At 36.7% G+C, this 25768-nt stretch overlaps 1 protein-coding gene across 5 annotated transcripts in view; it reads left to right on the top strand.

Annotated features, from left to right (window-relative positions):
- Positions 1-25768, top strand: part of LOC129277845 (uncharacterized) — a 64784-nt gene that overhangs the window by 12545 nt on the left and 26471 nt on the right. For all 5 annotated transcript variants that reach the window (XM_064110186.1, XM_064110187.1, XM_064110188.1 and 2 more), the window contains exons 6-19: positions 3617-3713; positions 3991-4085; positions 6336-6450; positions 7005-7112; positions 8233-8420; positions 13405-13525; positions 14652-14708; positions 18088-18148; positions 19366-19479; positions 22028-22147; positions 23147-23265; positions 23877-24117; positions 24321-24467; positions 25233-25346. In XM_064110186.1, coding sequence (XP_063966256.1) covers positions 3617-3713; positions 3991-4085; positions 6336-6450; positions 7005-7112; positions 8233-8420; positions 13405-13525; positions 14652-14708; positions 18088-18148; positions 19366-19479; positions 22028-22147; positions 23147-23265; positions 23877-24117; positions 24321-24467; positions 25233-25346 — 1697 coding nt within the window. The remainder of the gene's footprint in view (positions 1-3616; positions 3714-3990; positions 4086-6335; positions 6451-7004; positions 7113-8232; positions 8421-13404; positions 13526-14651; positions 14709-18087; positions 18149-19365; positions 19480-22027; positions 22148-23146; positions 23266-23876; positions 24118-24320; positions 24468-25232; positions 25347-25768) is intronic.

The following is a 25768-nucleotide window of genomic DNA, read 5'->3' as shown; positions in this document are numbered from 1 at the left end:
TGCGAGCGCGAAGCGCGAGCTTAAAATTTTAGGAAATTCAGAACTGAAGAGGGGCATTCTAAGGCTTGTTTGTAGGAATTCATTAAAACCATAGTATTTCGCTAACCAAATGATGCGAGCGCGAAGCGTGAGCTAAATATTTTTGATATTCAGATCAGAAACATGGACATGTTAAGGACTGATTTTAGGAATTTATGAAGAGCAGACATATAAACACAAATACACTAATGAGAACGAAAGAACGGATTGGAAATTTTTCTTCCATACCCATATATCATTTAATTTGTATTCAATTTTGATTCTGCCGCACTTAAACTATGGTATAATAGCATGGGGGAATTGTGCTGACTACACCTCGTCAACAAAATTCTACTCTTACAGAAAAAGGTTATGCACATTTATTTGTCATACAGATCTTCGTTCACACACTGATGCACTTTTCTACAATCATAATATTTTGAAGGTCGGTGATTTATATAGTTATAATCTGGGAAAGCTTATGTATACTTTAGATATAAATGAACTACCAAACATTTTTTATTCCATGTTCACTAAAAATGTCAATATTCATCATTATCCAACACGGTCCGCCGGACTTTTTTCACCCACCAAGGGCTAGAACCATCCTTATGAATAAAACATTTATTTTTGCCGGTATAAAACTTTGGAACTCTCTTTTGGAATCAGTGCGCAATAAACCGACACATTTTAGTATCAGTAATGGGTTAAAGAAAATTCTTCTCCACAAATATAAACCGCTGATCTCCAACGTCTCTACTTAAGCAGCTTCCTCCTCTTTTTATTTTTCTTATTCTATCTTCCCCTCTCCTCACACTTTTGTCTTCTCTTTCAATTCTTAATGTGCAGTTTTCTTGTTTGCTTTGTCTGTTTTACTTTTGGTCTGTTTGATTGTTTTCTGTAGTGTTTTTTTTTGTTTCTCTGTCCTGTCTTGTCCTCCTCTGTACACTGTCTTTGTTTTTTCCTGTTATTAATATTTTCTTTTATACCATGGGTATGATTATTTTGTAATGGTTGTATTAATTTTATATAGTGCATTAACGTACGAAGCTTGACCCCATTAGTATTTTTCAATTATTCTATTGAACATTGTTAATTTCTATTTGTATTTGATAAATTTTAATCAGTTATTTATTTCAGGGGACTCACATAAACAAGCGATGCTTTTCTGTGAGTTCCCTTTTTTCATTTCTGTTATTCATATTCTGATTTGTTCCTACTTACTTTGTAAATTTGTTTGAAATGAAAAAGAATAAATTCAATCAATCAATCAATTGGAAATGTTACATATTCAGGCCTTAAAAGGGGCAATCACTTTAAGTAGTCATGAAAAAGAAACATATGTCACTACATAAAACAATAATAACTCGAAGTGCTAGGAAATGCATGTGGTGTACATTGACCTGAAAACGGGATGTCTTATTACAACATGATTATATATCTCGTTAAGCAGGCAATGCGAGCATCAGGAACGATGAACACATAGGCCCTGAGCAAATCATATTTCATAAAGTTATGAAAAAAAAATTCTTATGTAACATAACATTAGATATATGATATAATAAACATATTATAATGTACAATACTTTCTTCTTTCCCACTACGTTTTTCTTCCTCCCCCCTTTGTCTCCTTTCCCCCCATTTTTTTTTTTGCAAGCCGATGGGGGGAGGGCACGTGCCCCCATCGTAGTTACGCCACTGGCGAAGGTGCTCAACTAGTGGTATATTTAACGATTAAAATATCCTTGGCCTGATGTTATCGCCATTATAAGGACAAGTTGCCCACTATTTCCCTATTTCATTTTCTTCTGGCCCAGATGTTACCACCATATGACAAGGTGCCCATATTTACCAAATTATATATTTACCAAATTATATATTTTTTTTATTATCTTATGTGGCTGATGTTACAATCAAATGATGACAAGTTGTTCATAATTACCAACATCTTTTGCGCTTGATGTTACTACATTATGATGACAAGTAGCCCATATGTTTTTTTATCATTATGGCCCGATGTTACAATAATGACCAGTTGCCCATATTCACCTAACTGGGTTAAAAAAAATATTTTGTGCCTGATGTTACAATCATATTTATATGACAAATTGCCAATAATCCTAAAATAAAAGCCATAATTTAAAATCACTTATACAATTATACCAAATTACAAGAAGAATTTCTTACAAACTTATTGAACATGAATATACACATTTTTTAAAATAAAACTTAATATCTTCCATGATGGTGGGAGCATAAGGTTAATAATACTCATAATGAAATGTCAACGCTCTTCAAAACTGTACGAACTCTCAAAGCGATTTCCAGACATAAAATTAACAGCCTAAAAACTTACACACTAATTCGAGCAGTGGAAGTAGCTTACTTGAACACTTATACACCTAAAAAACAAAATTAGTAATTATGTATGGATAATATTCTATAGATATTATTAAATTAATAGTTCCGTTGAAGAGACAGGCCTATGTGTTGAGTTTGGTTTTGAAATTAAATCGACATGAAATTATATCAACAGTCGAGTCATCCTTCAAGTGTATGAAGACTTTAATATGGCATTGAATGGAGAGACGCGTTTTACTCTGTGTTCACCTCCATATTTCAGTTCAAAAGAAAATAAAACACAAACAAGAATCACGTGGTAGAAATAGGGGCTTTAAAATTTCAACCAACAAGCTTTTTAGTTTGTGTTTTAATTAACCAAACACTTTGGTTGATTGCACCTTTCTCACATTTTCGTTATGGCTGAAAGCGTCAGTATAATGATTATTTTTCAGTCTCATTTTTCTATTCATACTCTTTTTATCATATTTTGAAAGGCCTGGAATGTACACCAAAACCCACAAGGGGGGGGGGGTGGGAATCGGTAAAATGAGCCGCCTATTGTGTGGATTCGCCTTTCGGTGACCTGTTGCACTATTGTGTACTTTTTGTTAGAACGTAATTCTTTACAAATCAAACTCATCAACCTGTATTTTTGAGATTGCAAGATAAGTTTGAATTATTTTACTTCACTATTCACCACTTCACACGCAAGTTTTGTTCAACCGATTCATGTACAGAGCTTTATATTGACAACCCAAATTTGATATAAATAAATAAATTTCATATATATATATATTTATATATGCTAAAACAGGGAGGTCGAAGAGTAAACATACAGGAAGGGATTTTATTTCGTTTTTATTCGTTACCCAGTATCATTGGGAAGTTGATTAATTTTCATTATTTTAAGGCGAAATTACAGTTGCATCGCAGGCGCACGTCAGTGCCACACCACAAAATTCATTTTCATATCATGCCCAGGGGCCAGTTTCATAAATCTTGTAATAATAACAAATAAGCAATAACAGTTTAAAGCTACTGAAATCATTCAATTTGATTGGCTGATCGTGAACATGTTATAGAAAGCGTGTATTTGTTATATGAAACGGATACCAGTCTTCATAAACCTTTATGACACGGGGCCCCAGTTTTTTGTTAGTAAGTTTCACCAAGGCATACTATTTAGTACCTCGTCCTAACTAAGATCGATCTCAATATTTGGTTATTTGGATATTTGTTTATTTGAATTCATTAGACCGATTGCAGGTTTCATGAACATCTGCCCTCTTGGTCTTCAGCTGGTAAGAGAACGCCTTTTGTCCGTGATCCAACATGAGATCTTCCATGCCCTGGTAAGTACTCAATAAATTTTAACCAGTGATTGTATAACAAGATAACTACTTAAGTAAACAAAATATATGATGATATTATTTATAATGGTGATGATGCTAATGATGTTAATGATAATGATGAACGATGAAAATGGTAGCAATGACAAAATAGTATGCGGGCATTCGACTGACCGGGGTAACGCACAGAAACACAAAGTATTACGCGCTTATAAGTGTTACTTTTCTATTTTTTTTTTATTTAGGCCTATTTATTTTGATCGTGGTTGTCATTATACAGGGTTTTTCTCATGGACTTTATGCGTTCTTTCGTGACAAAGATGGAGAGCCTCTGACACCAAGAGAAAGTAATGGACTGCCACCTTTTAACCCAGAGTGAGTATTATGTATAAATTCCCCCGCCACTAGTTCCGGCTAGTGTAGTGACGACACAACGTATAGTTCCATTGGGTCCAATTTCGTCTGCAAGGTTCAGCGCGTACTTTTGAGGCTCGGTCCCACTGCAATTACGGATGCAGAGAGGATGTTAAACGGAGAAGAAGCTTGCCATCCGTCGGAAAACGTTATGTTTCCGTTGTGTACTCTTTGCATACGTGTTTCGTACACTCTATATCCATCGAGTATCCGTCCACTGTGATTTCATTGTTCGCCCCGCCCATTTCGTTCATTGTCTGAATTGGATGAAAACGGATGGAGCCACCCCGAAATTTTGCTTGCCTGCTGTATCCGTTATGAATAAGTTTTGTCTCCGTCGGCCAGTGGGACCAGGCCTTTAGAAGTAGTACTACTCCATTATAAGCATGATAGGATCAATATAATTTGAATGCCATGGGGGCACTTACATTAAAGGAGAATGAAACGCTTGGAGCAAGTTAGCTTTTGTGAAAGCAGAAAAATCAAAGAATAAGATCAACAAAACTTTGAGTAAAATAGGACTAGCAATAGAAGAGTTATGGGCATTTGAATGTCGAGATCACTAATGCTATGGAGATCCTCCCATTGGCAATGCGACCAAGATCTGTGATGTCACACACGTACAACTCTCCCATTTGGACACTGAAAATATACCCCAAAACATCTCTTTTTGCTCATTCTAATCATATGACAAACGATTCATCAATGATATAATGTTGTGAAACCTCTGTACTTGTCATCTCATAAAGAGAACACCTCACCTTGTGATAGACTCTATAAAAGTGAGAATATAAGTTAAATAAGTACTAAAGTAATGAGGGAGTTGTACGTGTGTGATATCACAGATCTTGGTCGCATTGCCGATGGGAGGATCTACATGGCACTAGTGATCTCAATATTCAAATGCTCATAACTTCCTTATTATTCATTCAATCTTCCTCAAACTTTCAACAATATGTTTCTTTGATTTTTCTCTTTGATATGGATTCAGCTGGTTTCAAGGGTTTCATTCTCCTTTCGAGTGGATACCATGCGCGACCAAAAAAAAAACCCACGTAAATTAATAGGATGTCTTTTTCAAGATAGGTCACGTTACATACGTAACGTAATAAGCTAGGGTGTCAATAACACTAAAATAATGAAAAAAGGGTATCTATTTTGCTAGGAAAGCTACGTATTTAGGGTCAAATTTGCGAGGGTATAAAAAAGACTAAATTTTTTAATGAAAAAGGATGTACTTTTTGCCCCAACAGTCAATACTACGTGTTTAGAGTCCGATTTGCGCAAGGTGTTCTAAACCGGCCGTTCTAAACCCAATATGATATATGTAAAGCATGGAGCTATAGCTCCATGGGTAAAGGTAACACCGACGTCCGAGACATTTAAAATATCGCTGTACTTGTTTAGGGGTTCAATTAAGGGAATACTTGCGAAGGGTATTGTTTTGTTTCCAATACTTGTTTAGGGCAGGGTTTCACACGCCAATGCTGGTTGAGGGGTGCATTTTCAGAATATGGAAAATACTGTCTTGTTTATGGTGCTTTTCGAGACCCCATGGTCGCACATGGTATCCACTCGTCAATGGAAGTGCCCCCCCCCCCCCGGTTTGAATAATTGGAGAAAAATTAAAATGAGATCTAAACTAGTGAAATTGTGATTTTTTTATTCAGGATCTATGCGACTTCGTTTTATAGCCCTTTGCCTACAAATAAGGCATTCCCAAATGTTTCAAATTCCTGTCCAGTGACGTCGAGTTCTACATTAGCAATGTTGACTGTCTATGCCCAATTTTATGAAATTGCAGCTATAGCTGCAATTTCATAAACTTGGGCATTAAGTTACTATGCGGAGACAGAGTGACTCCTGGTGGGTGTTTAATAAAGCTGTTCGTATGTTAAGAGTGACTTTAAGAACGACTGCCTGGTGATCCTTTCTGGTGGTAAATGGTATATTCATTGGCGATGGTTTATAGCGCGTATAAGAAGGGTTCACCAGTCGTTCTTAAAGTCGCTCTTAACTTACGAACAGCTTTATGAAACGGCCCCTAAGACTCTGAAGCAAGTCCAAAATGCGCACTGTTGATTGGTTGAAAATCAAGTTGCGCATGATTTTTAGAGTTGCGTTTGATTGCAACTCTTTCTGCAACGGGCCCCAGAAGTGTTAAAGGCAGGAGGATTGTATTACATTCTGCTTTTTATGAATTTCCTGTAGTATTGGTGTGCATCAGTGGAGCGATCAAGTGATCCGGGAATTAAGTATAAGTTGGGAGTCACCGGGAGGGACAGCAGCACGTGCGGTCCAAGCGCTCGTTACACCAAATATTGTGGTAAATTAACATTACTTTATATTGGTCTGTATGTATGATTTTTCTTTTTTGGGGGGAGGGCAGAGTAATGAGGAAGATTTGGACCTTGCCATCCTCCCTTTTATAGCTTTTAAAATACATTTTTTGGGGAACAAGTAGGCTAAGTAAGATAACGAATCACGAAGAAGGCGAGGTAGGAAACAGCGAAGGGGGAGAAAAGGAAATAATAGAAGCATGAATTGAATAATAATGATTACAAGAAAATGATGGTGAAGATGATGACTGCGATGATGATAATACTAAAAGCAACCTAATTTGCTGTGACGATTATGTACAGAAGTAGAACGACAACATGGAGACGAACATAAAGAAAGAGAAGGAAAAGAAACGGAATAATAATATTAAAAAGAAGAAAAGAAGTCCTAGTAGTAGTATTTGTAGTAGTATATATTAGGAGGAGAAGAAAAAGGTTAAGAAGAAGAAGAAGGAGGAGGAGGAGGGGGAGGTGGAAAGGGAGAATATTAAGAAGGAGATGTTTTTCTGTAATAATATTTTTCTTCTTTTTTTCTTTTCAGAGAGAAGCTAGAGCTCACTTTGGGTGCCCTTCGCTCGCCGGGCTTGAGATAGAAGATGGAGGTGGAGCCGGTACAGCACTCTCACACTTTGAGAAAAGAATACTAGCGGTATCGGCCTTATAATTATACGAGTTTCAGAATCTAAAGTAGTTCATGTTATTATAGACCCCGCACACTCTTCTCTAGGACGCTGTCCAACTGGAAATGGGGAGTTTTCCTAATTACTCGACGCACGGACGGTTCAAGAACAGAGACAATGTTTTGTTAGATGATCTTCGTGACAAGAACAATCAAGCTTTTATCGAAATCTTATGAATCAAAACAGCAGTTTCGTTCTTGACTCTGGACAAAAGACATATATGCATTTTGTTGTCCGCTCCGAAATAAGGATGAAACTGCTGTTCCAGTCACCAATTTCCTTTTTTAAAGACAGATCGCAACTGTCTTTGTCAAACGGGCATTTTCAGTCCCGGAGCGAAAACTTACCATTTATAGATCCCGCACACTAATTTCAGGACGCCATTGTACAAGTGATATGGAAACAATGTTTTATTTTGTCAGAGTACAGCCGGGGAGTACAGACACCTAAAGTTATGAAACTAACGAACGGGTCCTGCATAGTCTGTCGAAAGTGATTCCGCTGCGATCTGTAAAATATCAAATACCCCTCTGAATAGCCAAGCTCATGCTCTCTTCATGCTCTTGGTCGTCGCAAAACATGATACGCCGAGGGCGCAAAGACTTGCGCTATAGGACGGCGCCTTATACCGAATACGTATGTGCCGCGGTTGAGACCCCCATTTTCAGCCTAAGGAAAGAGTTCATCTTGCGACAGCCACCCAAAATAACAAATGGTTGTTGAGACTCTCGGTTAATTTACTTCCTAATTTCTCTATCGGTTCTTTTTTATCTATTATTTTTTTAGTGTTTCTTACCTTAGCTGTGACTTGAAGTCACGTCGTTGCACATACTCGAACTCGGATCACAGAATAAGACATTATCGGCCGGGCTGGTTTTGAATATGCCTGTCTCGTACTTTTATTTAATTTGAATATATTTCAAAACAAGTGCAATTACTGGTTTACCATGCAATTAAATGCGTGTTTACGCATACCACTAATAGTGTTTTTAATATAATGTGAAAGATGGTTTTGATCAGTGTGTGAGTTATTTGTAATATAGTGTAAATAATGGTACTGGTTTTCTTTTTTATACAATTGGTTAACAGACAGAATCAATGAACGGTTATCTAGCACCAGTAAGCGCGTTCTCACGTATGACCCTTGCTCTTCTTGAAGACACTGGATGGTACATACCGGACTATGATCAGGCCGATAGGTTGAACTGGGGTAAAGATCTCGGCTGCGACTTCGTCCAAAAGAGTTGCCACAACTGGATTAACACCAAACAGAATGCGTAAGAAAAGAACGCCTTATAATGATCTTTGATATCCAACTCATCTCCAGTGCTCGTAGTCCTTACTACTACGACGTCATCATTATCATGATTATATAAGATAATAAAATACATTGTGCAGTTGTGGGAAGAGTTTGAACTTCGGCATTTTATGATTTACATCTGCAAATTGACTCGACCAATTTCGTAATAGTCTATCCAGGGCCGTAGTCAGAAGCATTTTGCGGGGGAGGGGGTATACCAGCTAAATTTGCCAACTACTTGGCGCGACAGCGCCAACGTACACATGGGGGAGGGGGGGGGGGGGGCTAATGGGGGATGTGTGGGGATGTGCCCCCCTTACATGCTAAAAGATTTTGAATTTCTAGAATTGAATTTGTGGCATTTGGTGAATACTTTAAGGTGAATTCTACAAAGATTTAAAGATATTTGCACTGTAAAAATACATATTTTGGATCCAAATAGAACGGCTACTGAGCCTTATTGTTGCTGTAACTTGCAGATAGTCGTCAGAAAGTATGGCTCCACACACTTTACATTGAAGTTTGATCGGCTCCTGAGGTTGCTCAGGTTGATCCATTGTTGACAATGATCAAATGTATTTTTTTTCTGGAGGGGGGGGGGGGACTTGTATGTCAAAATTGGCATTTTGGTGCAAACGGATATGTTCAATATGAGATTATCATCTGCGTGAAGTAACTGTGTGTTTTGTAGTAATCAAGTTGAGCAAAGCCTTGTTGAAGTGATTTTTTATTGATACAATATATATTTAGGCTTTATTTTTTGGAAAAAAAATCAAATCTGAAGTGAAACTCGCTTTTTGGTCAATTATGGCGCTAATTAGCCTACTGTTAAAATGGCACCGTCGCGCTCGCAACATCGATTCTTTTAGACATTTCATTTAATAAGACATGAAACTTAAACATTCTCAGCGGTTTTTTATCATGAAAAAGATTTGTATCTAACTAAAGAATTGACGACGCAAGCGCGAAGCGGGAGCTGAAATTTTCAATATAGGCCCTACTGACCAAAAAAAGGACTTGGTAAGGACTACATTTAATGACTGATTAATAGGATACATATCTCACCAATCGAATAATGCGAGCGCAAAGCGCGAGCTGAAAAATTGTGATAATATTCCAACCTGAAATCTGGACATTCTAAGCAGTTTTGTAACCAAGGACAGATAAGTACTTTTATTAAACAATCATTGATGCAAGCGCGAAGTGCGAGCCCAAAAATTGTGATTTTCTAACCTAAAATAATGTTTTACTTCAAAAAGGGTATTTCATAAAAAAGGCACATTTCATTTTTAAAAAGGCACTTTCCATTTTGAAAAAAAAAAGGAATTTTTTCCTACGAGGAATTTGCCGGGGGCAAGTGTCCTCCCCCGCCCCTGGTTCCGCCGACCCTGCAAACCTGTTTCAACTGTCTGGATCACAATCAAACAATATTAACAGTACTATTTACATGAATCAGGGAAGATAATTAATAACATGTAGGCTAGCTAGCTAAATATAGTACCAGACTCTTTTGATGACTGGGAAAGCATGGTGTCATTTCATAAAGACTAATTATGGGCAAACATTAGTTTAAGTATGTTTAAACATGATTTTAAATGACTAAAGTTGATTTTAAAGTAGATTTATTTTATGACAGTTCTGGGAATAAAAGGGATTAGAATGCTTTCAAACAGCATGTTGGAAGCCTGGAATTGATTGCACCAAAGACTTGATTGACTGCAACCCCTACCTACCCCCACTCCCACCCATCCCCACTCCAAGCACATTCTGACTCCATACAAAAAATACGGCAATTTTTTTTTTTTAATGTATAGGCCTGCTATTTGTACATGACATTTTTGTGCTTTTTGCCAACTGTAAACTTGTTTGTCATCATGAATTTGCCATACTGCACATTACATGACTGAACACGAGTTACAAGTCTTTAAGTCTTGTGTTCTGTTCTTTACAGATCTGAATTTTGCCGACTGGGCAGTAATTGTACAGCACTTTACCAACCGGTAGAACCTAGAGTGTCTTGCCACTTTAATATATAGGCCTACTCCATAATTTGCCAACTATACTATGGCTTTAATTATTCTATTTCAACTTTGGAAATTCACCCCCAACCCATATTCTTTACCTCGTCTTGCCTCTCCTTATTTTGCAAAACTAGTTATAGCTCCATCTTTTTTGCCCTTGTAATTGTATGACTGGTAGGGCCCTAAGCCTGTCTACATGGACTTGTATTTGCCAACTGGTAGCCTTTATATGTCTACATTCTGTAGCCTTCTCCGGAGATAGTTCCTCTATCAAACTCTCCCCCTCTCTTTCTTTCTTTCTTTCTTTCTTTCTTTCTTTCTTTCTTTCTTTCTTTCTTTCTTTCTTTCTTTCTTTCTTTCTTTCTTTCTTTCTTTCTTTCTTTCTTTCTTTCTTTCTTTCTTTCTTTCTTTCTTTCTTTCTTTCTTTCTTTCTTTCTTTCTTTCTTTTTTTCCCTTTTTCTTTCATTCTCTCTTTTTCTCCCCTATTCTCCATTTTGCCAACGGGGGGGGGGGGCGTTTTATAAAGCTGTTCGTAAGTTAAGAGCGACTTTAAGAACGACTAGTGAACCTTCCTTGTACCATCGCCAATGAACATTTTGGAGTATACCATTTAACACGAAAAAGGATCACCAGTCGCTCTTAACTCACGAACAGCTTTATGAAACACCCACCTGGTATATGAATTTGCCGACTGCCATCAATGTGGGGGGGGGGGGGGTGTCACACCCCGTACGACGTAAGAAATAAATCTGGCGTCACAAGGGTCCCGTGACAAAGGTTAGCGAATCGTACGCTTGATTTTCACGATTGATTATACATTATTGTAGTCAATGCAATCAATCGTTAAAAATATTCTTCAATGATTTCTAATAAATTTGTTTACGGCCTCGTGTCAGTGCTTTATGGAGTATTGCGACAAGTTACATGGCATCACATATCTACAGTGCGTCCTAAAAAAAAACTATACACTTTTGAAATGGCTGCCAAATAAAAAATATAGCACTTTGGGGGAAAAGACTTATAGATATGGAAAGCCAATAAAGTCAACTTTCAAATGACACCAAAAAATTGGAAAACTATTCATGCTTGAGCGAGCACTGCCCACTGAAACAAAGGGTATGAACATTAGGGTGGGTCGGAATTAGCATTCCAATTTCTTTCAGGTATTTTGTTTGGTACATGCAAAGTTGAGGGTTATTTGGTGAATCAAAGATCAGTTGTGATCAGTTTATTGTTTGTGAAAATTTGATGCGTTATTAAATTGAAATTTAATGCATGAGTGATCATGAATTGCAATTTTTAGTGCAGCATTTTGTCTTTATCATGTGGATCTCAACAATGTGTTCATGACAGTCAGGAGAAGAGGGGGTAATATGACTTAGGTAGGTGAAGTACGTTGATGGGATAGAGGTCAACAGAACATTTAGCAACCCCTCTCTCCATCTCAACCCCCCCCCCTCCGCTTCTCTCCTGAGAGACTAAGCTCAGCTAGGCTGGGCAGGAATTAGCCTTACAGTTTTTTTGAGTGATTAGTCCTTTGGAACTTGCTAAGCTAAATTAATGAGTGAGATAAGTTTTGGTTTCTTAGGCAAATTTCATGAGTTACTAAATTGAAATTTAATCATGAGTGAACAGCAATTGTAATTTTAGTGTAGCATATTCATCTTGTGGACCTCAGAAGTGTGTTCGTGAGAGTCAGAGTAATGTGATTGTACCTGTTACAAGCAAGAGGGCGAGATATGCTAAGACTTGGTTAAAAGGGCATTCCTCTTCTTTTTTGTCCTATAAAAATTACAAATTAAAAATCATATGTACCCTCCCCTCTCCACCACCATTTCCCAGCCCCCCCTCTCTCTGTCTCACTTCCTGGATTGTAGCGTATTCAAAACTTATAACTGCCAAGTGACCGGTGGCTGATGGTCAGTTTTGTTATTGAATGATTACCAAGAAATTTAATGATTATGATGATTAATGAAATAATTTATTGAAAAAAATGAATGTTTAATTGATCACATTGCACATTGAATGAGTTGATTTACTGATAAATTGTTGATTAAATGATTGATAGGAAAAAGTTGATGCCCCAATTCAGAATTAATCATTAAATCAACATTCTGCTCTGGACTTCGCGCGTACATGACAATAGCCATTAGTCTCTCAACAGGAGGGGAGGGCGGGAAAGAGGGAGGGGGCAGGGGCTGAATGTTCTGTTGAGCCTTATTCCATCAACCTACTTCTCCCACTTAAGTCCTATCTCACCCCCTATTCTCCTGACTCCCATGAACACATTGCTGAAATCCACATGATAAAGTTGAAATGCTGCCCAAAATGAGATCCAAATAATAAAGTTGAAATGCTGCCCAAAAAGTGTAATTTGTGTTCACTCATGCATTAAAGTTCAATTTAATAATTTATAAAATTTGCTTATGCAACCAAAACTGGTCACGGTTGATCATCAATTTATCACAACGCCCTAAACTTTGCAAGTTCGAAAGGATTTGCTGCCTCTCAAAAACTGACATAAATTGGAAGGCTAATTCCAGCCCACCCTAATTTTCATACCCTTTGTTTCAGTGGACAGTGCTCGCTCAAGCCTGAATAGTTTTCCAACTTTTTGGTGTCATTTGAAAGTTGACTTTATTGGCTTTCCATATATGTAAGTCTTTTTCCCCAAAGTGCTACATTTTTTATTTGGCAGCCATTTCAAAAGTGTATAGTTTTTTTTTGGGATGCACTGTATATAGACTGGGCACAGATCAAGTTGATGTAAGGCTTTCCCAACTAATAGAAAGTCTGAATTAGAGCTTAAAGTAAAGTTATTTGATGTAACATTTCCTCGTAATGAATCAATCAAGAATAGTAAGGGGGAAGAAATGGTACAACACCTTGTTTTACATATAGCGCATGCGTAATCAGCAATCTCTATCTGTGTCATTACAGAGGCCAGAGTTTACTACCCTGGTGTAATGAGATCGGTGAAACTGCCTGCCATGCTGAGGGAGTTGATGTGGCTGTATGTGGATTCTACGAGTACGAACAGCCAATCCCCGCCATCTTTCAGGTACCGGTCAATAGTACAAATATGTAGACCTTATGCGTCGACGTCATCGCGCCGCCATCTTAGATGCTGAAGCCATTTACTTGCATGCGTTGGTGATCTGCAGGTAGCGCAGTTTGAAATCTCCGTTTATGCGTATTTTCAATATCCTCTGAGGGATGGCCCCAATGGGATTATGACGTCACATCTATAAGGTCTATAATCTGCTTCAAACTTGAGGGGCCCTGTTTGAAGAATCACCCTTTCGTCTCGGGGAGAGAATTTTAATGTTTTGGTGATCCCCTGCTAAATAACCTGTCGATATCTGTTTTGTGTCCTCGAACATGCATTACTTAAAGGACAAGTCCACCCAAACAAAAAGTTGATATGAATAAAAAGAGAATAATCCAACAAGCAAAACACTGTAAATTTCATAAAAATTTGATGTAAATTAAGAAAGATATACTTAATTTAACAAAACAGTTATATGCACATCCTGGTGGGTATGCAAATGAGGAGACTGATGACGTCATCCACTCACTATTTATTTTGTATTTTATTACATAAAATAGGGAATATCCTATTTTTCTCCTCATTGTCAAGTGAAACAATGATTAATTCCTCCCTGAACATGTGGAATGAGCATTGTTTAATACTATATTATTCAGTCAAGTTGGTCCTTATTGTCAAATCTATAAAAAATGAAATATTGTGTAATTCAAACAATAAAAACAAAATAAATACTGAGTGAGGGACATCATCGACTGCCCCATTTTAGTTGTGCATATCACTGTTTTGTGAAATATAAGCAAAACTTCAAATGTCAAAACTTTTTTATTTTACATCCGATTTTGATGAAATTTTCAGCATTTTGCTAGTTTGATTTTTCTCTATTTATTCAAATCAACATTTTTGTGGGGTGGACTTGACCCTTAAACATATCTGATTATGCATTGAACTCAGTAAATTTGGGAAAATTTTCCACATTCAAATCAGTTTATGATTTCACGAATGGGTGTTAATTTGTCTATCTCCCTCTTTCCCCTTCCTCCCTCTTCAACCTTTTGCCCAATCTTCATGGAAATTCATCAATTCATAAGCAAGGATATAAAGCGATACCCATATTTACATCCTTGTCTGATCTTTCTAGATTTTTGGAACCACCATTGGAGGAACTGGCCTAGCTGACTACTGTCCATACTACGATGTAAGTCCTTATGTAGCACGGGTCCGTTTTGGGTGGGGGAGGATCTTTTACTTTACAATAACAACAGTGCAGCGGAAGGATTTTTATACAAAGAATCCCCACCCTGTCCGTCTACAGAGGTATAAATTAAATAAAACACTATTATGTTGTAATTATTTTACTATGTAATAATCACACATCACAGAATCAAACACCATCAATCAACAACATTCACACTATGCTATTAATTAATGTAAATAATACTCGATTAAATAAACTAACATACACATTATATAAAGGATATATGTTCCTTTAATTCTAAACTAATAAATGAACATAATATACATGATATTTACAGTTATAAAGATATGGTGTAACTCTTGGTTACATAACTATCCGAACGGGTATGAACATATAGTTCAAATGATACTTATAATTTACTTAACTGGACATAACTTTAAAATAGTTGTTGAACAACTACTGTTATCAAGACTAACATAATGACATTGAAACTAACATAACATTGAGGGTCTCAGTGCAGGAAGAAATAAAATGTGGATGCCGTTCATGGTCAGAAGACCAGTGACCTGAGAATCAGGAAAATACAGGTATTAGTGAAAAGTGATGTCTGGAGGAAGATACTTTCTCTCCATCTCGAAAGTTGTCTATGAGTTTTAATCAAAACATGATTAATTATTTCTTATACTAAATATTAAATATCAAACTTCATCTCAATAATTTTATAGCAACTATGATTAGTAAATCATTTTACAATAATACATCAAATCATTAATGAAATAGAATGGTTTAGCACACTGATATTCAGGAGAGTCTTTAATCAGATACATTAGAGTCCGCTCGGTATTAACGCGGCAAGATAGGGAACTCAGCCTATCCGCTTGACCAGAATAATACCGTTTAGTTGTTTTGGATTCGCGACTTGCTTAAAATGTGTAATTCGCAAAGTTCAAAAGGCTCAACTATATGAAACTCGCACCATGCTCGCGCTGCTAGACAATCATAAATAACAAGTGCTTCACCATGAACAATAATCATAGATGGTTAGTAACAATTATAAGAAATTCAAACATTCAACAAGAAGTAGATTATAGAATAATATCTATCATCAGTTATGTAAAACTAAATTTTAAATATTATTCAATCGAAGATTGGTAATAAGCCAAATGTGTAAAAGACAATTTTGGAAAAGTAACTTAACATTACAAATTAAATCTATAAGATCAGTTATCAAATAATCTTATAAAGTGAAATATGGAAGGATGACTTTGGATCTTACCTGAGAATCAGGAAAATACAGGAATTAGTGAAAAGTGATGTCTGGAGGAAGATGCTTTCTCTCCATCTCGAAAGTTGTGAAGAGGATGCCTCCAGAAGCTCTATATATAGGTATTTTTGACAATACCATTATTTTTGGGAAGGGGTGTGTATATTTATAACAAGTAATACTTTTTTATCCTTGGTCATCTCTTTTCACAAACAAAAAACCAGTAAACAATAACTGCTTACCCCTTTAGGGTAGCAAAGATGGAAGAGTCCATCAACTTTTCCCCAAAATACTACTACGTCATTCATGTCATTCACGTCATTATTTTCTGAGAATAAGGACCACCTGACCCTTACTCACGCTAGCCAGAACTGACCATTGGCTCTCTCTTTCGCTCTCTCTCTCCCAGTATGTACAAAAGGTCATCCAAATCATCTCACTCTCTCCTCTCACTCTCTGTATGTTCTGTATCTACATAAATATGGATTCAAATACTACAATACAAAATTAATAGAGACTAATCTCTTTTAACTTATTTCTCCAATTATGTAGCACCATAAGAGGGGCTACACTTACATGATTATAATAATAATAATAATAATGATAATAATAATAATAATGATAATAATGATAATAGATAATAACGTTATATTTACAAAGGGTAGCCACTTCAGTTACGAAAAGTGTTCTCCCAGCGGGCTCTGCTATTACTATAACCCGGCTTTAGCTTGGCTACCTATTGGCGCTCAAGCATTCAAGGAATCTCTTCCTACGTGGACCCATTCACTTCACCTTGGTTGAGTGCAGCATAATGTGGGCAAATTTCTTGCAGAAGGAAAACACGCCATGGCTAGGAATCGAACCCACGTTCCTCGGATGAAAGACTCGAGTGTCATACCCACTAGACCCTGACGCCCCCACCCCAAAATTTGGGGTCTGCTGTCGATGCGTCATTTGGGTATTTATTATAAGAGTGAAGACCAATGCATATAATCTGCCGCAGCAGCTTCAAGGTTAATGAGGGAATGAATGCAAAGTGGGATTTTGTTTCCTTGTCTCCTTCTTTGACCGAATGGCAGTTGCTGTATAGTTTTTCAAAGTCCTCGATGCCTATTATGCATTGGTGCCTCCGTAGAGTTCTGCCGAGGGACATGTGGGATATTGCCTCAGAAAAGTCTGGATTGAGGTTGAACTCTGAAGGCTTGCCATAAGAGTGTCCTTGTACCTCTTAGGGGTCTTCCTTGAACGTGATACCCCCGCTTCAATACAGGATTTTTTTTGGAACCATGTCGTTTGCCATACTTATAATGTGTCTTGGCCAGACCTGGAGGTTAATAAGACACTATATCCTGCCACTTAATTGCAGGTTCTTTGCAGACAACGTTAACTTCTTTAACATCCAAATATTATGCAACACCAAATAACGGGTCGATGCTTACTGAGGACTAAAGGAGCTCCTCCCCCATAATGAGTTAAAATCGAAATGTACCAAAATTCTCAATCAAGAAAGTCACAAATAATGTAATTGAGTCAAATGTTTTATATTCAACAGTTCAAGACACATGATTTTGGTGTGAAGGAGGGGGAGGGGATGAGAAAATAAAAATAGACAATGAGGATGAAAGTATCAAAGGAAGGAAAAAGCACCCACACCCAAACCGCTACGACCATCGCCACCACCATGCACCATCACCACTAAAAGAACAGAAATGAATAGACAAAGGGAAGTGTCAAGGTTAAGGGAAGCACCATTAGATATCAAGGGGGGGGGCTTGAAGTTTTTCCAAAAAACAATGACTTGCTATATGAGCAAAAAAAAATGGACTCATTATCAGAATATAAAAAAAAACTTGGTCCACTGACAAATCATCTGAAAGGTGCAAAAAAAACTTGTCTCAATGGAGTAAGGAAAAAAAAACTTTGCTCAAAGAAGAAAGGATTTTATTTTCATCAACCCAAACTTCCAGCCACCCCCCCCCCCCCTGAGTATCTAATGGTGCGTCCCTAAAGATGGTAAATCGACACGATTTGATTTTTTGTGGCTGGGTAAGACTATTTTAAAAGAAATTTTCATAGCTATCGCTTCATTTCGTGCATTTTACTAAATTCTTACAGGTGAATAGTTTCGCGCCAAGAAATCAAACAGCCAATGACCTATACTGCACTAATAAGGAAAGTAAGTATGCAAATCGAGTAGTTTACACCAGTTACAGATTTAACACTTCGCGTTGTTTGAACTCAAAGAGAACAAAATTAATTTGATAATCTTGGGGCATTTGAATGATAACAATGTTGGATAAACCTGCATCCTGTAATTATTCATTGCCGCCGTCTTCGATGGCGATAGTGATGGTTGGGATGTTGATGGAGATGATGATGGGTGGTGATGGTATGATAATGGTGGTGATGACATGGATGATGATGGCGATGGTGGTGATGATGATGGTGATTATGATGATGTTGATGTGGTCATGGTGGATGATGATTTCGATGATGATGATGGTGATCATGATAATGATGTTAATGGTTTATGATGATATGGTGACTGATGATGGTGGCTGTGATGGTGGAGGTGGCGAGGATGTGATGATAATGATTACGACGGTGAAGATCGATGGGTCAGATGCATAAAAAGTAGCAATTGCTTTTGCTAGGCATTTGCTTGGCTTTTGCTTGATTCCGTATGCATACAAATGAGCGAGCAAATGCTTTTGCCAGTAAGTTCAAGCAATCGCTAACTGACTGCTAGCATTTCCTTGACGGTTCAGCTATTGCTAAAAAAGCGTATGCATAAAGCGAGCATTTCGCTTTTGCGTTTCGGTTTAAGCACTTGGTTGGGCCAGCTCCATTAGAGCATCTTACGCTTGATCTGGGTATTCGCTTTTTTTATCATGTTGCTTATGCACTTGAGAGAGAACCCCAAGGTGTACCGTAACCTACATGTACTTGTTTTCTTCATAATAAGTACAAACCAAACGCCACATAAATGTATCAAAAAGAAACTTTTGACACCACGTACATCTGAGGGAAAGATGTTGTAGGAAAGAAGCGGTAATTTGCACTGCCACACCTTTGTGTTCGAGTCCTGCCTTTTCTGTGAGTCGTGTTCGCACAATCGTGACGTTGCTATTGTTCAGACCGCTAGCAATTGCTTTCTGAAGGCAAGAAAAGGGTTCAAGCACTAGCAAGGGGTTATGCATATGAAATAAAGCTATTGCTGAAGCATGATATTTTGCTTGGCTAGCTATTGCTTGAAGCCATTGCTAGTTTTTATACATCTGATCCTAGTAACCCATTATCTCATATTCCTTATTGAAGTCAATTCCAGTTTCGACGTACTTCATGATTGGAGCGATTTGAAATGAGCTGCAAAATTTTTCTTTATTGTTCTAGTTGTCAACGACTGTCGAGTTAATGACTGCATGAATGGGGGAGTATGTCGTGACGTAATCGATGGCTACTACTGCGATTGCCCGGTTGGATATGCAGGCGCTGTTTGTGATCATGGTGAGAAATAAAAAAAGAAGAATTCGTTGTAAGAAAAGCTCTTCATTTAAACATTGATTGAAAAGAACAAGTCAGGGACAAGTGATTGGTTGGTTAATTTCTCAATTTATATATTTACCACTTACTTGGTCTATCATTAATTAGATCGATCGTATTATTACTGCATAAAAGCAGAGCACAAGACCTTTGTCGTCTATTTTCATCTTACCCTACAAATATTTGTTTTATAGTGAAAATACGTTTGAAAGACAGATGAGCAGTTATTTTAACGTTGGTTGTTTTGTATTGTACTTTCCCCGCTCTGATTCATTTTAATAAGAATTATGTATAGAGGGCGCTAGGGTATTTTGATTATAGGTCAGGGCGATCAAAATGTCACTCCACCCCCCCCCCCCTCCAATCGAACTGTAGGGGTGATACGCGAGTAAGGGGATGTTGCAAGAAAATATTTGCAATCATTTGCAAATATATGTTGCTAATTTGCGATCAATATATTAAAAAAAATTGTAACTGTAGAAAATATGATTTTTACTTCTTGTTGCCAGAAACTGACCAGCAATCAAGTCCGAATGTAAGTTTTTTGGCCAGAGTTATGATCGATTTTGGGACCTACTTTCTTGCAACGCCTAATCGGTCCTCTTAAAAAAAACTTTTATAACTACTTGAAAAATCACAAGGGCATCCCCTTTATCGTCCAATTGATTATATATGATTTTCTGAATGTGCTCCCATAATCATAATAATAGATAAGCATAGCAGCCGTATATTAATTCGTTTATGCATGGACATGAATTGCGTAATGGAGCGCGAAGAAATTAATAATAGGCATATTTTTTATAATACGTGTTTTGATTCTTCCCTAAATAAGTTTTTTTTTTCGGTCATGAAATTAAAATAGAAAGATGAAATACTATTTTATTGATTTGTATACTTTATCTCTGACCACCATTTACAACTGCTCCATTCTGTATCGTTGGTTTACTATGTACAAAAGTCTTTTATATTTGTATCATGATTTGGTCAAATGAATAACAATATAAAAACATAAATAAAATTATAAAAATAAATAACAAAAGTATATAAATAATGATAATGATAACAATCGTAAAATAATATAATAATAATAATATGAAAAATGAATGAAATATCGTTGAGAAGAAATGTTTACTTGAATTGAATAAAAATGTACGATTCAAACGTAGAGGAAATTAAACGTCTTGTTTTAGTCTCGACCTTGTTCAAACCGATTAGCTACGAAGACACTATATGTGAAATTGATTCGATGATAGTTGTGCAAAATAACCTTCACTATTATTTCGTAGATGATGTGAAACCTTTATTACATCAAACCAATGTTTACCTTGTGATTTCAGGACAAAAGTCTGATAAGTATTCATGAACTTCGTTAATAATGTCAAGAGTAAATACTCTCAAATTCATGAATACTTATACTTAGTAAATTCCGTAAAATTCTTAGGATTTGTACTTGATGACAAATTGTCTTACAATGAACACCGCTTTTTTGTTAGTAATAAGATGTCAAAAAATATAGGTATATTAGCTAAATTACGTAATAATCTTACAGAAAAACATTTGCTTATGCTCTACAATTCTTTATTGCTTCCTTATATCTATTATGGTAATATCACTTGGGCAAGTTGTGGCACTGCAAAACTAAACCCCATACACATACTCCAAAAAAAGGCTTTACGTATTTGTTCTAACTCCCACTACCTAGCTCCGTCACGCCCTTTATTTTTTAGATTAAACACCTTGACAGTTTTTTGATATTCATAAAATTCAAATTGCAATTCTAATTTACTACTTAAATCACAACTTAGCACCCCTTATAAATATGATTAATCTATTTAAATATAATAAAGACTACCATCAATACAATACCCGTTCCCACTCTAAATTCCATTATCCTGTAGCATTCAATCAATCATCCCTTTATTCATTTAAATCCACTGGTCCTCGAATATGGAATTCCCTCCCTTCCAATGTAATTTCTAGCACAAATGTTACTGCATTTAAAACAAAACTCAAAAGTTCACTTGTAATTATGTATGCCAATTAATCACATAATTCATTTCCACACCCTTTTCCTGACCACCCCCCCTGCTCTCGCCTGTATGTTTACCGTCTTATTTTCTTATGTATTGTTTGTGTTTATTATTGTTACCTTTTCACTTTTATGTACGCTTATATATATATATATATGTATTGGGTGTCCCACTCATCAAGCTTTTGCTTTTAGGGGCACCCTAATCATTTAAACTATACTGTTACATTCATGTATGATTTGTATATATTTTGGTTTATATATTGATTTTTTAAATGATTGAATTGAATTTTTCTTGAATTGAAAATGTTTTGAGTAGGACATGCAGGATGTAGTGTTTCATGTTTGGATTAGATTTGTAGATATGTGATTAGTAGTTCCAACCTTTTTCTAAATGTGGCCAAAAGTGCTATATTTTGCTGTATTTTCTTGTCTGGGCAAATGATAAACTCACTACATATTAATATCTTCTTTTTGTTAAAGAGAACGTCGACTGTACATTTGACGCTGACTGTGAAGTCAACGAAGTTTGCTCAGAGCGAAATGAATGCGAGTGCGAACGAGGTCGGACGAGACAAAACGATATATGCATTGGGGTCGCAGGTAGGTGATTAGTGAATTTTGACTAAATCCCCACATCTTTTTTTTGTGGATCTGATGGTTATTCATTTTCAAATTTTTAATTATTATCAGTTTAATAGAATGAAAGAGTATATCATAAAAACAAAAATATCGGGAGTATATTCAACACTTACTATTAAAATGTACTATGACTATAGGAAACTATAAACAAAAAATGGCATAAGCCCACTTTGCACATGTTGCACGCAGAGAATGGGATGGAAATTAAGCCTTCTTATCTTCACTCTCAGAACATAGGGAATTTTTGCGAATTCTACGCAGACGTTTTCTGGAACGTAGAGAACCTATTGTAAAAAGCCCTTCATGACAAAGGAGCCTTCGTCGAAAATTAAAACAGCAGTGTCGTTGTTGACGCTGGACAAATGAAATATTTGCAATTTTCCATCAGCTCCGAATCTTAGGACGGTCTGCTGTCCTTGTTCACCCATTCTCGACAATGGACTCAAATCTTTTAATTGTGATTTTAAGGGTCGGAGTTTTCAGTAGATTCTCAACGTTGCAGAAGCATCTGCGTAGAGGTTGCGAAAATCCACCGATGACATATTGACAATGCAAACCTGGGGGGGGGGGGGGCTTTTCAGTTACACCCTACTTAATACGCACGACTCTTTGATGACTCTTGTTTCAGGAGAGGATGTGAAATGATTTGTGTATTAATATACTGAAGGTACAATGAAAACTAATTTCAATTTTCTGAGAAAATTACATTTCATTGATATTTCACCATTCGATATGTGGGGAATCTGCTCGCATAGGACGTCACATATCAAAATATTATAAATTCTGATATTTTTTTATTCTTTGAAGGAGTTTCTTAAACCTTTTACCAATATTTTTTCTGCTATTTTTAAAATAAACTGTTCGTGAGGATGAACTTCCCTTTTAATAAAAAATGTGCTCTCGGCTGGTTTACGTTCGTGTTACTAGTATGATTTTTCCCTTGATCATTGTCATTGTCAGAGGTTAAGGAATACTCAATGACCCTCGTCGTATCTGAGGTGAATGGAGAACCAGCTGTGTACGACCCTTCACTTCTGGGACCCGAAGGGGAACAGTTTAGACATTCGATAGAGTATGAGGTAAGGAGCAGGGGTGCAAAATGCCATGGGAGGGGTGATGCATGCCATGTGGATAATTTTCTTCTAAAAATCCCGTGATATACACTCACAAGGGCTCCACTAGGGTATTTTGATAGGCGTCAAGGTGTTCTGAATATAACTTCATCTTCCTACTTAATGAATACCTTAAAGAGTTTTTATTTTACTCATCTTTCCTGGCCTCGCTTTTTTATATATGCAATATCTGCGAACCATCGTTTAACGTTAAAACTGAACAAACTATCAACGCCAATCATTCAATCACACTGATATTGCAGTACCATTTAAGCAAATTTGATTGATAGTGAATTGCTTTGTCTTCATTCTTTTTAATACAACCTCTGAAAATCAAAGCTTTAGTCAAGTTCTGGCAGTTGTTATGGGATTTCATCTGTTTCTCTTGGTCCTCCAGACACAACCTTCTATAAAATTTACATCTTAAACGATGAAAAATCACAGAACTTTAGTTAAATAAAAGTCATAGTTGATAGCTTCGTTCACGGACACTTTAATTCCTACCTTTTACCCCGTACTCAATCTGTGGTTTCGTAATGGTTTTATTCAGATAATGATTACGTGCATGTTTCTTTTAGATTCGTCAGATTATAGGGAATGATGCTTCTCTTCGCGTGGCACTAGTAGAGGTGGTAGCCAGGAATATATCCAGCGGAAGCATTGTTGTAGATATTGCAATGATATTTCGGGAGAACGCATCAGATAACTCTACCAATATTACCCTTGCTTCAGTTGTGGCGGCTACTACCACTGATCAGAGTGTCTTACAAGAAAGTGGCACCGCTTTTACAATCATGTGGAATGCATCGGTTGTTCAAGGTAAGTATTCCTGTCAGTGTAATGGTTCAAATGACATGTTCACCCCTTCTCCATAACCCGATAACCAAGTATGATTCGCAACGAATCTGTTTCTTCACGTGTAATCTTGATACTTTTTAATGAAGTTTGGCATAACTGACAAACTCTGAATCAGTTAATCCTAATAATTCAATACCTGATGTCATTCGAATTGTGCTTTTCAGATGCAAACGAATGTGAGGATGGAGCTGGTAACGACTGTTCTCAGTCCGCCCGGTGTACAAACACAGATGGAAGCTATGAATGTGCATGTCTTCAAGGGTACGAAGATACCGGACAATCGGGTGTTCTTCCAGGAAGAAATTGTACAGGTATGCCTGAAGTATTCCGAATACTACATCATTTACTCGATGGGTAACTACGATTTGTGTGAGGATGTTGTTGTTGATGATGATGATGATGATGATGGTGGCGGAGCAGGTGGTTGTGATGGTAATGGTTCATATGAATAGATGGTCGCTGTATTATTTCTCTTAAAATGTATCAAGGCGCAGAGACTTCTCGAAAATGCTAGCAAAAGAAGCAATGTGTGTCTGGGGGGGAATTTGAGTCATTGGTGAAGTTTATCAACTTTACGATAGATTAAAGAGAGAGGTGTCTATAGGCAAGGGGAAGTAGAAAAGATGACTGGCATCAATGCGCTTGGATATTTCCGGAGGTATCTTGATAGTCGGGTTAGATGAAAAACAGGCTAGATCGATGACAATTACATCAAGGAGATATTCCTCTTATTCTTTCTAAATAAAAGTAATCGAAGAGTATTAGTGTTTTCAGGGGACCTTTTTTAAAGCTCATATCTTTATTACAATTTGATTTGTTGCAAACAATATTCAAAATGTTGGTGGAGACAGTCATGGCCATATTTTGACCTTAACCACATTATTCCAGGGGTATTTTAAATCTAGTTTCTCCCGGTGAACATAATATTCAGAGCCCATTCCCATAATTTATATAATCCCCCCCCCCCCTTCACAGAAGAATGTGCAGAATACTCTGTTTACGCTTGGAAGATCTTATAAACATATTTCTTAAACGGAAGTTTCAAACACTTATATTTTTTAAAATTCCTAATACAGAAATAGACGAGTGCGACACAAACCCATGTCTAAACGGTGCGACTTGTACGGATGAAATCAATGGATATTACTGTATTTGTGCTGCTGGATATACGGGAAATAAATGTGAAACAGGTACTTAAATTTTTGTCTTGGTTGAAATATTGCACTGCATCATTATTTGGGGATATTTCTGACGGCAATTTACTGCTTGTACACAATTTCCGATTTCGTTACAATGTTATTCTAATTCCGGAATTAATGTTTAACTTTGTCATATTTTTTTAAAGTATCACCTTTATTCAATATGAAACAAGGGAAGTAACATACAATAGAAATAAGTCCAGGTTTCTCGTTTATTTAGAACGAAGTACAGGACTAATAAAAGAAAATCATTACAGATACACAATAAAACAATAAAATTTACATAGATTATACATTGTATAAACGATAAACGTTCATACATCGTATTATATTGCTTTCCACACCACATTGACATAATTTATATAACTCGCCTATGTGCTAAAGAAAGTGAAGAAAAATCTGAATACGCTTGG

The sequence above is a fragment of the Lytechinus pictus genome, chromosome 15 (assembly GCF_037042905.1).
Source record: "Lytechinus pictus isolate F3 Inbred chromosome 15, Lp3.0, whole genome shotgun sequence".
NCBI lineage: Eukaryota > Metazoa > Echinodermata > Echinoidea > Temnopleuroida > Toxopneustidae > Lytechinus > Lytechinus pictus.
The sequence above is the reverse complement of the archived record's forward strand: the minus strand, read 5'-3'. Positions and strand labels throughout refer to the sequence as shown.